The sequence below is a fragment of the Beta vulgaris genome, chromosome 8 (assembly GCF_026745355.1).
Source record: "Beta vulgaris subsp. vulgaris cultivar EL10 chromosome 8, EL10.2, whole genome shotgun sequence".
Taxonomy (NCBI): domain Eukaryota; kingdom Viridiplantae; phylum Streptophyta; class Magnoliopsida; order Caryophyllales; family Amaranthaceae; genus Beta; species Beta vulgaris.
The window spans coordinates 41,913,900-41,927,186 of NC_079209.1; the positions used below are offsets into that span (position 1 = coordinate 41,913,900).

At 34.8% G+C, this 13,287-nt stretch overlaps 1 protein-coding gene across 1 annotated transcript; it reads right to left on the minus strand.

Moving 5' to 3' along the window:
• Positions 1 to 953: 953 nt before the first annotated feature.
• LOC104901583 (sulfate transporter 1.2) lies at positions 954 to 7,238 on the minus strand. Its single transcript, XM_010689175.3, has 13 exons — positions 6,791 to 7,238; positions 5,730 to 5,778; positions 5,413 to 5,620; positions 4,629 to 4,803; positions 4,445 to 4,510; positions 3,103 to 3,216; positions 2,889 to 3,005; positions 2,661 to 2,787; positions 2,182 to 2,468; positions 1,897 to 2,087; positions 1,693 to 1,778; positions 1,503 to 1,579; positions 954 to 1,393 (listed from the first exon to the last, which is right to left on the minus strand). Exons 1-13 carry the CDS (start codon positions 7,103 to 7,105, stop codon positions 1,247 to 1,249), a joined length of 1,959 nt encoding a protein of 652 aa, XP_010687477.1. The 5' UTR covers positions 7,106 to 7,238; the 3' UTR covers positions 954 to 1,246.
• Between the last annotated feature and the right edge of the window lie 6,049 nt (positions 7,239 to 13,287).

Genomic DNA, 13,287 nt, shown 5'->3' on the forward strand with positions numbered 1-13,287 from the left:
ATAGACAAATATATAAATAGTAAATTTTTTTGTTAAATTAATTATCATAAAAGACAATTAATAATCATTATTTTTAGAGGACGAATTATAATAATTATTACTCCATAAAAAATTTTGAGGGGTAGTATTTACGTTAGTTGTAATATTTATGTTATTCATGGTCAATGTTTTTGTCTAATAAGGTCAAATAAGTTTCAATCAGGTCCAATAAGGTCTAATAAGTTTCAATTAGGTTCAATAAGGTCTAATAAGTTTCAATCAGGGCAAATAAGGTCTAATAAGTTTCAATAAGGTCAATAAGTTCCAATAAGGTCCAATAAGTTCCAATCAGGTTCAATCAGATCCAATAAGTTCCAATGAGGTTCAATCAGATCCAATAAGTTGAATCAGGTCCAATCAGGTTTAATACGTTCCAATAAGTTCAGTTCAGGTTCAATAAGTTCAGTTCAGATAAGGTCCAATAAGTTCAGGGTCAATAAGTCGAATAGAATGCACCCTAAGTGATAATTACCTTTTAATTATCACTTAAACCGCCGCCTATATAGCTTGTACAACTACAAGTTATGGTCGGTCCAATTCACAAATAATTTAATTGTCATCAACTTGTGTGACCCAATAGGATCAACTCAATTTACTAGTAATTAGAGTATTTAATTACTGATCATAATTGGTCTCTAGCAAGACATTATAATAACATAAATTAAACTGATTAATTTCTAATAAATAAGTTGAACATTGTTAGGACATTTCCAACTGTAGCTTCAATCAATATTGTCCCATTAACCAACATTTATTCTCTAGCAACTAAATGTGATTACTAAACTAATGCAATTTATTATCTCTATAATAATTCCTTTTATATTTAGTAATTGTCGGGATGTCTAAGGACATATTCCTTCACATCTTACACACAAGGAAACTCTCAAGCTCGCAATCTTTCAATGTCTTGGGGGTCAATAAAAGGAAGGATCAAAAGTTAGCATTAAATTTGAAGCTTCATCCAACAAAATACAAACTAGGATGAAGGGGAAAAATTGGAAAGATGTCAAAGAATAATTACAAAGGTTAATTGGATACTTTTCAAAAGATAATCAAAGAAGCTTGCACCTCTTATATATCTTTCCAACTAAACATAGTTTACAATGGAGATGTTTTAAAACAAAACATCAAGGGTCAGAACAAAACACTCTCTTTGGGTAAACACAGTCAGAGTTGAAGTATTCCTGAAGGATAATCAACTCAGCTGTCAAGCTTCTTCTAGTGTGATCTTTCGATTGCATGCTCGAACTGCATCTCCAACCGTTAGAAATATATTGTCTTGTCCAACGACATCTACAAACTTGGCATCGTAGAGTTTGGTCATAACAACAGGACCTGGATTTGCTAAAAGAAGCTGTTGAAAAACATAGAGAGAAAATGTTAGCTTTTCTATCATACTTCTCATGGACAATATTAACCGACATTTGTTCACATTTGGTGCGTGTATATCCGATATCTCATACCCGTATTTCTCTCTTCTGCAGACTCTTATTTAAGTCTTCTAAAGCATGGATACCACTGGTGTCAATATCAATCACAGCTGCAAGAAAAGAACGAAATCAAAGGGAATCAGAAAGGAACGTTTAAAAGATCAAAGAACTGACATTATGCACCAGTACAAGGTAATAGAAGATAAAAGGTGTAATGGCTTACGCGACATGTCGATTATCAAATATTGAGTTTTGGGGAGGTTAGTTTTTTCGTTTAGCTCATCTTCATCAGTGAGCCATCTTAGAGTCCTGATAGAAAAGAATTCAGAATGTTACATACTGGCATAATAGACAATTTGTTTTATCAAATTCAATTAATGGAAATCCATCTAAGCATATTATAAACAAGATGAAAACACATAAATACCTGTCCTTCACATAGTTTGAATTTGAAAAATAAATTGAAGAATCGACTCTAATGATCAAAACACCGGGGATTGTTGAAGCCGCTGGATACTGCTGAATATTCCTGTAGATTGTAGTTCCAGGAAGATTACCAAGAAGTGCTATTCTCGGCCTAGTTACTTGCAACAGAATCTTTGCAAAGGAAATGCAAACCTGTTGAATCATATAACAGTTAAATTTCTAGTAAATTAACAGGAAGAAATCAGGAAACTTAGAGGTGTAGAATAGTTTGTACGTTGGTACATACCGCAATCAAAATGCCAATCTCAACGGAAATAAAAATGACTCCGAAGAATGCACCAATGCAAGCAATGAAGTCGAACTTGTCAATCTTCCATAAGAGAATTACGGCCTCAATATCAACAAGGTTAACCACAGCGGATATGATGATGGCAGCAAGAATTGCATTTGGAATGAACTTAAATAGAGGTGTGATAACCATCAATGTCAATAAAACAATCATTGACATGACTATGTTTGAGACTGCTGTGTGGCAACCAGCCATGAAATTCACTGCAGAGCGAGAAAATGATCCTGCACAACAACTCAATGTCAAATATACGTGACAACAAGAAGGAAGAGAGAGCCTAGATACAAAAATATAGCATGTATGTTCACATCATCTTACAATAATACTAATATTGAATGAAAAAAAATTTCAATGAGTTTCAATTATTAAAAATCAGCTATTATCAGTAAAAATAATCTCAGGTTAATAAATTATACCAGTAGCCACGTAACAAGAGGTCATTGAACCAACAATGTTCATGGTTCCTAGAGCAAGCATTTCTTTGTTTCCATCAATAGAGTAGTCTTTTATGGATGCAAATGTTCTGCCAATTGCTACTGCTTCCTACAAAATACAGTTAATGTCTTCATGATATGTTTCCATGTCCTACATTAGAAAAATACGCGTATTATCATAGGATGTTCGGAAAAAGTTGTTACTCTTACCGTAAGTGCAATCACACCAGCAATGGCACCAATTTTAATCCCTTTCAATAGGTAAGGACCAGTGAAAAATATCATGTCAATAGATGGAGGGTTGATGCCTTGATCTATGTGTTTCACCTATAACATCATCATTTTTACATAGTCATGAATTACTTACTGTAAAATGGAGTATAATTTGATTCTCAATTAGGAAGAAAATATTCTTGATACTTACAATTTGAACACCCTTTTTATCTGCACGCGTCAAAAACACAATGAGAGTTGACAAGATGACAGAGGTCAGGGGAGCCATTGCAGGGACCCAAAACAATTTCTTGTTTCTCTTTCCCTGTTAATACATGGGATTTATTTATATTCAATTAGTTCATACAAACAACAACAACAACAACAACTAAGCCTTATTCCCAAGGTGATTGGGGTCGGCTAAAATGAATCGTCAACTGGAATCGTGACCAGAGGAGATGGCATCGTCAAGAGTGATAAAAGTTTTTTTTTTTTTTTGAAAACAAGGTTTACACCAAAAAGTGTTTAGAAAAGGTTTTCAGTATAAGGTTTTAATACCAACACAATTGAGAAAAACAAATAAAAATAAATGCAGTAATCAGACCCCTCCCTCCACATAGATACTACCCCTCTACCCACTTCTATCCAACGTCATGCTCTCCTCAATCCCAAGTAACCTCATATCACTTTCAATTACCCTCAGCCAAGTCATCTTAGGTCTTCCCCTACCCTTTACAATTTGATTACTCCTCCACTCTTCAATTCTTCTCAGTGGTGCATCTCCTGATCTCCTTTTCACATGACCAAACCATCTTAACCGATTCTCCCTCACCTTTTCTTCAATGGATGCAACTCCAACTTTTTCCCGGATCACTTCATTTCTTAATCGGTCCTTCCTTGTGTGGCCACACATCCACCGCAACATACGCATCTCTGCCACGTTCATCTTATGAACGTGGCATTGTTTCACCGCCCAACATTCGATGCCATATAACAAAGCAGGCCTAATTGCAAAATATTAGCTAGAAAAGATAAGGGTTTTTCTAAATTGTGTCCGTGTATTAGTTTGAAAATCAACATTAGACCATTACCTTTTTTTATAAAGTCTTCATAGTACATTGTGGTTTGAGAATGTCCCAATAATACCCATCATTGTATTTTTCACTTAATAGATTATGCTAGTGAGATATTATATGTATTTTAAACTCATTTTTAGAGGTTCATACCTATATAATTAGCTAATTCCTTGTCATAAAGTAGAAAAAGTTAGTTCAAATTCATTTTTTACCACCTCACCAAAGTAGAAGGTTAGACTAATCAATTTGGTTTCAAATCCTTAAATGAGTTTAGACTGTATTAGACGTTATTTTATCGAACTTAACTAGTAAAGAGGTAATGGTACGAGCATTATTTAAACATTTCTAGCAGCACGTGGAATATCTTAGAGACTTCGCAAAAAGTAGTGATATAATATAGATTTTTAACAAACATAAAGAGATATTAGTATTGAAAAACCGAAAAAATAAAGCAATTAAATTGAGAGTTAAACTTACAATATACTTGGTGAACAAAATGAAAGCCAAGAATGATATTCCTATACACATAGTTGGCCAGTTCCACTGTCAAAGTATAAAACACAAACATAAAATAAAATCATGAGGAATATAATAAAGAGATATATATGTTACATTTTAGCATGAAATGAAGGAAATAGTAATGAAGAGAAGGTTGGCTTACTCCATGTCGCACTTGGCCAAAAACTGAGTGCAAAACTGAGATAATATCAGACTCTTTCGTGAAATTTTTAATGCCAAGCAAGCCTTTGAGCTGTTGAAGAGCAATAGTAATGGCAGCACCAGCCATAAACCCAACCGTAGCAGCATGAGAAAGGAAGTCCACTAAAAAGCCCAATCTAGCAACAACCAAGCCCCAAATGTTTTCAATTAGATTGTTACGCCTTGACCATACTTGTAACTTTATAATACCTCTTTACCAAGTACCAACCAGACTGAATAAGTGAATTTGGTTCTACAAACAATACATACTTCTTCGGTTTACAAAAGTTGCAAGACTATAAATCTACTATTACCATTATTATCTTAAATAATTTATTAACAAAATATATATAAATAAAAAGTTACTTTTAAAAAAATTCACCAAATTATACTTCCGTTGTTTTTGAATTGCAATTGAACTCTTATTTAGACTCTTTTCTTTTGGACTGAACTGAATCGGAACTATAATGGTACCATGTAGAATCCAAAAGATAATTTTGGTACTAAATAAAAAAAGTCCAAAATACGATGGTATCAAATGAAAATTTTCTTTTTTAACTCTTAATATCTTTTATGTCTTTTGATTAAAATTATAAAAATTTGATATTATAAATAGATATATAGAAAAAAAAACTAACAAGAACACATATAACTATATTTTTATTTATAAAAAAGTTAAAAATAATCGGTTAAAATTAGTGGCTTGATTTTCATATAGCAAATAAAAAAAAGCGGAGGGAGTATACCTGAAGAAACCAAGTGCTGCCTGCGTGATGCCAGCAAAAAAGGTAGCTGTTAAAGCAAGTTGAGTGTATTCACGTGGATTAGTCTCAGGATCAATGACTTGACGAAGGGTGGTTCCTAGCAGAAGAGAGATAACAGCCACTGGACCAATTGCTATATCTCTTGAGCTTCCCATGAAAGCATATATTAGAGGTGGAACAAAGCTACTATCTGTATAATTAACAAATTATATTAATACATGCTTCAGTTATTAATATTTATATATTGATCATGATTTAAAAATAATCTGCTAGTATTAAATAATAGGAAGCAAACTCACATAATCCATATTCCGGAGAAAGATAAGCAAGCTTTGCATAGGCAATATCCTGTTAAATAAGAGCTTAATATGTTAATATGTCTATTTTTCTTCCAAATCTTTTAATTTATGAAAGATCTTGGTTTACTAAGAAAAGCAAGAATGCCTTTTACATCCTCTCTTTTCCTTTCCCTTTCCCTTTCCCCATTTGTTATTTTAATAAGAGAAAATTGGCCCTCTTGGGATCCAAATTCCCTCATTCACTATAAGGGAATTTTGGATTATTGCATGGTCTATAATTAATTATTCACTTTGTTTCTTTTCAATTTATATACTTTTTCTTTTTTTATTATTCACACGGTTATTTTTTCTATATTAAATATTCTAATTATCGATCTTCTCCTCTTTTTCCACTCATGTAATGTACTTTTAATTTAATAACTCATCTTATAATTTCTTTTTCCACTTGTTTAAATTTCTCTCTTTCACTTTTTCAGGATCTCTTATAGTTTTGGGCATTTCCCTTGATTATCTCCCAAAGTGAAATGAGTAAATTAAAAAGAAACAGCTCGAATATGTATTACTTATCCATTTCGGAAAGAAAATAGGTAGTAGGAAATTATTTAGTGTTAGACACGGTTAGCTAGTAGACATTATCCTCTTTTATCTTCTAATTCTTCTATGAAATAATTTTAGTAACGATTTTAATATATAAGCATTAGATATATATTTCTAAAATGACATTAATTTAGGGAGTTATTTCAAAATCACACCTCGATCAATATTATTAATACTTCGTTATTCTTCGTCAAAAAAATAAATTTCATGATGCTTAATTATTGCTTAATATTTCCAGTTTTATTTTCCTACTTATACACAATAATGTTTGTGATAGTCGAACTTTTACCATATATTGGGACAACATACTAGCCATTAATATATGTAATGAATATCGACAGTTGCATATTAGAGGTATGTGTGTATATAAGTGGTCAAATATTTTTGACAAAATTAGCAAACAAGGCAAGCTCAAAGTAAGGAGGATTGTACAAGTGGGCATATAAAGAGTAGTTGTCCATTACCTGAGGAATGCAAAGACTTGCAATGGTAATTCCAGCAATAACGTCATGTTTAAATTTGGTAAAATTATACTGTCTTCCCCAGTCAAAAATAGGAAAAACAGCACGTAAACCAAGGATCAACTTTCTTGAAGTTGGTTGATCCTTAAAACTTTTCAACGGATCATCAGGGAAAAAAGTCTCCTTGATGATATGCCCAAATTCCTTCCAAATACTCTCTTTTTCAGGCCTTCCAACACTATGAAGTTGTGGTAATGACTCATTTCGACGTGATGAAGTTGCACTTCTTATATTTTCATCGCTAATTCGACGACTCATTTCTTTTTTTTGGTTTAGGATTCTCAGGTTGAGAATCCTGTTTTTTAGTTGTAGAAACGAAACAAAAACGAAAAAATTTGTTGTTTTGTAAATGAGATTGTTATTGTGTTTTGAAATGATAATGTGTTGATGCAACTATATATATGTAGAAGTTAGTGACACTATGAATGAATGTGGATCTTATGTGATCTAGATTCAATATTTAGACTAAACCATAATGAGCAAAGTAAAGATGATTCTTAAATGATCAAGACAATATTATATATACATAATTCAGCAAATAGTTGACTTTCGAAATTATGGGGTAATCTCGTTGACCTTAGCTACTTTAGTTAAGAATTAATAGCCACGTCAGTAGGGGGGTGAATAAAGTCATAAACACAAAACAACAGTAATTATCACATCATCAGATTTCAGAAATGCTTCCTCGTCCATACGTTTACTAACCTAGCGACGAAAGAACTACCTCACTCTCTTAATTGATTACACATTTACAGAAAAAAAAAAAAAAAAAAGAAGAAGAAGACAGAAAATAATATAAGCTTGTATTAGTTTTTTTTTTTTTTTTTTTTGGTGAACACAAGTAACCCAAGTCAATTAAACATCGTTCACTCCGCAAGATACAAATCCTTACAATAACTAAGGGGATTGGGGAAAATCCTAGTTACATTTGCATCATCTACACTAATACGACAATTTTTAGCCATGCCATCCGCAATTTTGTTGTGTTGCCTTTTGCAATTCTTAATCCTCACACTCAGGAGCTCCCTAGCTCCATAATTTTCTACATTGACCAAGACCACTCACATAACTTTCAGAAAAACCGTCATTTCCACATAAGAGGTTAATCACTTGGATACAATCCAAATATATAATAGACTTATGGATTTTGTATGTTTTTGCAATCTGTAGACCTAATTCAATTGCCTTTAATTCAGCCATGAAAGAATCCGACGCATAAGTCTTTTGGGTGAATCCCGTTACCCATTCTCTACCACTGTTGCTAATTACACCCCCACCCCAATGTTATCCCTGATATTAGTAAAAGAGGCATCTACATGTATATAGAAATCACATGCCTCAGTTTGCGTGGAATTCATCAAGGCTAAAGGATTCGTTATACTAGGGATTTGTGGGATTCTAGAAGCCTGATCTCGCAAAGCAACCAAGGCAATGGCAAGGGAAAGCACTACTTTGGGTTGGGCCGAAACTTTATCGCGCAAGCAACAATCTATCCTATCTTTCCAAATTTCATGACAAACATAAGAAAATAAGTCCCTCCACCCCATCCCTCTAAACACCCTATCACTATTTAAGTTTTCTTTCAGCCAATCAATAAAAGTAGTTGTAAGACACGACGACTGGGCACATAAAGCCCAAACCGCCATGGAAAAGGAGCAGTTCCTAACAATATGGGCTGAATCTTCCTCTTGTGTCATACACCGAGGGCAAGTTACACTTTCAGTGATATGCCGAAGGTGAAGGAGACATTTATGGGGGAGTCGATCTCGCCAGAGCAACCAAAAGAAAATTTTCAGCTTTGGTTCCATGGAATGTTTCCAAATTCAGTCCATATTCACGCATGAGATGCTTAGTTGGGCTTCATACGCCCGAGCCAAGGAGAACCCTTTAGGTGTTGTGAAGGAAGGAATAAGCATGTCGTCCCGATTTTCGTCGGAAAGAGGGTGAAAGCTAAGGATTCTGTCGATAATGTTAGAAGGAAGGGTCATTGAGACGATAGTACTAAAATCCCATCGATTTTCATTCACAATGTTACACACCCTCATGTTTTCCTCCTCAAGAGTCAACGAGCCATGGATATTCGACCTGAGCGACCCTACACCTAACCAATTATCCTCCCACAGATGAATTGTTCACCTATTACCCAAACTCCAGCAACAATTTCTTGGAGGAGATGCCAACCTTTACCTATGTTTTTCTAAGTATTCGATCCTTGGGAGAATTTGGTCACTTTGTTGCCCTACACATACTTGGAACTAATGCATTTTTGGGCAAGATTCAGGGGAGCCTGAGAGACTTTCCATCCTAATTTTGCCATGTACGCTCTGTTAGTTTTTTCCTGATCGCGAATGCCCAAACCCCCTCTATTTTTGGGTTTAAAAGTTTGATCTTTTCCTACTAGATGGATCTTCTTCTTATCAATTATATCCCCCCAAAGAAAATTGTTACACACAGAATCCAAATCTCTAAGCATGGCCGAAGGGAGATAAGTGGCTTGCATATAGTACGCCGGAATAGTAGAAAGGGTAGGATTAATTAAGCACAACCTTCTTGCTTTAGAGAAGAATTTTGTCTTCCACGTAGCCAATTTATTTCTCACCTTCTCAATCACAAATTGTACTTGGGATCTAGAAGGTCTTTTGTGGGAGAGGGGAAGGCCTAGGTACGTCCTTAGATTTTTGCTTTCCCCCGTGTGGATGGTATCTTGAAACATCTCTCACAATCATTCGAGGTATTTGGAGAGAAGATCAGCTTGCTTTTCATTTCATTAATTGTTTGGCCCGACACAGCACAAAAAATTTTAAGCGTATCACTGACGGAGAAAGCTGTATTTTCATCCACCCTCCCAAACAAAACAAGGTCATCAGCAAAAGGTAGGTGTGATATAGGAACTTTCTTTTTCCCTACCCCGAAGGGGGTCCATATCTTCCTCTCACACGCTTCGTGGATTGCTTTAGATAGGGTTTCAAGGCATATGTTAAAAAGATATGGAGACATAGGATCTCCCTGCCGAAGTCCCCTAGAATGATGAAACGGGTCTATCTTCCTACCATTTACAAGCATAGATGAAGATGATTGGGACACGCAATTCATGATAAGCTTAACAGAGTGGGGGTCAAGGTTACAATCTACCAGACATTGACGAACAAAATCCCATTCCACTCTATCGTAGGCTTTTTCTAGGTCAACTTTTAATGCGAACCACCCCCATTTTTCTTTCTTTTTATTCATGGAGTGAAGCACCTCCGAAGCAACAACCAACTTAATGTCAGCCCCCTTCCCTTTAATAAAGCTATTTTGGTTTGGAGAGATCAAGACGGGGATAAGAGGTTTCATTCGAGTGACAAGAATCTTTGTGACAAGTTTATATATGGAGTTACTTACAGAAATTGATTAGAAAGTATAATTTATAATTTGGCGTAAAACTTCTATTAGAATTCTGATTTGAAAGTTACTCCTACTTTCATTACGAGAGAAGACTTGATAAAATAGGATTAATGATTATCCTCGACTTCATTAATTGAACACTTAACATTATATACAACCTAATCACACTAAGGTTTTTAAGCCCATCAAGTTACATACAATACATCATTAAATATAGGAAAATTTCACAAGAAAGGCCAACTATTATCCATTTTCTTTTATGAGTCTCAACTATGGATTATTACATGGAGATCTGAGATCACAAGTTTATCATCTTGTTATTCTTATAGGTCCTGACTTACTTATAAGAAGTTTAGAAGCTAAGATTTTTAAACGTTAGTCCCAATTTGTAGGTCTCTATCACTAATTTTAAGTGTTCGAATATGACAAACAATTAAAAATCTTACCTTATAAACCGGTTATAAGTAACTAGCTCATGACCTATGACAATCACAAGATAGTAAACTTAGGACTTTCAGAGAATAATCCATAGTTGGGACTTATAATATAAAATGGATAATAGTTGACCCCCTTCTTGTGAATTTTTCCTTAAATATAATATAACATTGGGCCTGATACCCCCTCCCCCCCTCAAGTTAGAGCATGTAGGTCACAAATGTCCAACTTGCTTAGCAAGTGTACAAATTATCGTTTACCAAGCGCCTTAGTGAAAATGTCAGCAAGCTGCGCATGAGTAGCAACATGATGCGTAGCAATGAGGCCATCTCGCAAGGCGTTGCACACATAATAACAATCCACCTTAATGTGCTTGGTGCGCTCTTGAAACACGTGATTCTGGACGATGTGAAGAGCAAACTGGCTATCACAATAAAGAGACATGGCACGAGTTTGATGAACACACAATCTCTCGAGAAGAGCTTTCAACCATTTCAATTCAGAATTAACATCGGTCATCGAACGATACTCAGCCTCCGTAGAGGAGCGAGAGACAGTATGCTGCTTCTTGGTTTTCCAAGAGATAGGGGAACAACTAAGAAACACAATCCACCATGTGAGAGAACGACGAGTCAACGGCTAACTGGCCTAGTCAGAGTCACATCAATATGACAAAGATAGATCACAATCTGCACCAAGAAGAATGCCCTGGCCTGGAGACCCTTTGAGGTAACAAACGACCCGGAGGGCAGCCTCTTAATGCTCCTGTCAGGGCTCCTGCGTGAACTAAGCAAGAATATGCACACCATAGGCTAAATCGGGGTGAGTGAAATAAAGTTATATGAGACGGCCGACTCGACGACGATATGAAGCAAGATCTGACAACACCGCACCACGAATAAGGGCAAGAGTGTGATTTTGCTCAATTGAGAATGTGGCGGGATTAGCACCCATGACTCCAGTCTCCGAGATAATGTCCAAAGTATACTTGCGCTGACATAAAAACAAGCCCTCAGGCCCCCGAGAAACCTTTATACCAAGGAAATACTTCAAAGCACCCAAGTCCTTCATATGAAAACAATCACCCAAATAGGTTTTGAAGGTCGAAATGGCAGCAGAAACATTACCGGATATGATGAGGTCATCGACATAAATGAGTACAGAAAGATGAACAAAGCCTTGGCGAAGAGTGAATAAAGAGTAATCAGAGTAGCACTGAACAAACCCATAGAGCCATAGGGAAGTAGTAAGCTTCGCAAACCAACACCGGGGAGCCTGACGAAGACCATAGAGAGACTTTTTCAAACGACACACCATACCGGGATTTGGAGTCATTTAATCATCATCCTTTACATACTCCAAGTATGTTGCTTCATAAGAACAAAAAAGACCAATGTCTTACATTGATAAAGTACACAATAATTTCCTTTTTTATAATGTCCAACCATCCTTCAAGCTCTGTCAGAGGACTAGAGGAAAAAAAGAGTAGTCACTACACGTGCCCAATCGAGTTATCCTTTCACTACATGTTATTATCTTTGGCTAAAATCGGCAACACTTTATCCTTGCTGATTTGTTTTTCGTTGCAGATAACAAGCCTTGCCGATTTTACCTCCCATAATTTTTTGCCTCCTTTAAGAGGTGGAGTCTACGTAGTTGGAAAAATTCAATAGGATATTGTTAATTCATGCTATGACTTTATTTAAGCGAAGTTTGTTCGATTTACCAATCTTTATCTAGGACATTTTCTCCATAAATTTAGGATATAATTTAATTTTAGATTTAGATATATTATGTACTATATAGATTATCCTTACCTTTACCAAGTTTGCTAAATTTGTGGCGATAATAATATAAACGAGTGCCTAAAATAAATATATCATCTATCAATTTAGAGTCTGTTTTTGAAGAGACAGTCTCACGTTAGTGTTAAAGTGAGACTAGCTGATGCCATGTTGAAATCAGTTAAGCGGTTGGACCTATTAGTTATGCTAATTTTAAATTGCTTATGTATGAATTAGTTAGGCATTGAATTATATTAGTCAAACGTCGAAGTATATTAGTTATATCATAGAAACCAGATTAAAACGCATTTTACCAATAGCTAAAAAACTAACTATTAATTAACCTTACGAATATAACCATTATATTAATCCATAACCATAACTACAACTAATAATATGAAAATTATAACTAATAACGTGTAAACAATTACTAATAACTAAAAACCATAACTATAAACCTGACCAATATATATAACAATTTCTCCAAAATCATAACTATAACTAATAACATGAAAGCTATAACTAATAACTAAAAACCATAACTATTAACCTAACAAATATAATTATTTACCCAGCTACATAACTATTTACCTGGAAACGATAACTAATCACTAGGAAACTATTACTACCGACCCGAAAAAAAATGTTACTTTCTACCTAAAAGTTGTAACTCATAATAAGAGATTCAGTAGAGTTTAGACCCATTGATAGAGCGAAACAAAGACTTGAGAACTTTTCATCATCAAGATTGAATAAGTCGCGAAAAAGGTCGTTACATAGTTGAAACTTTCATATATTCAAAAAAGAAAAGAAAGAAAAAGAAAGTAGGCTTCA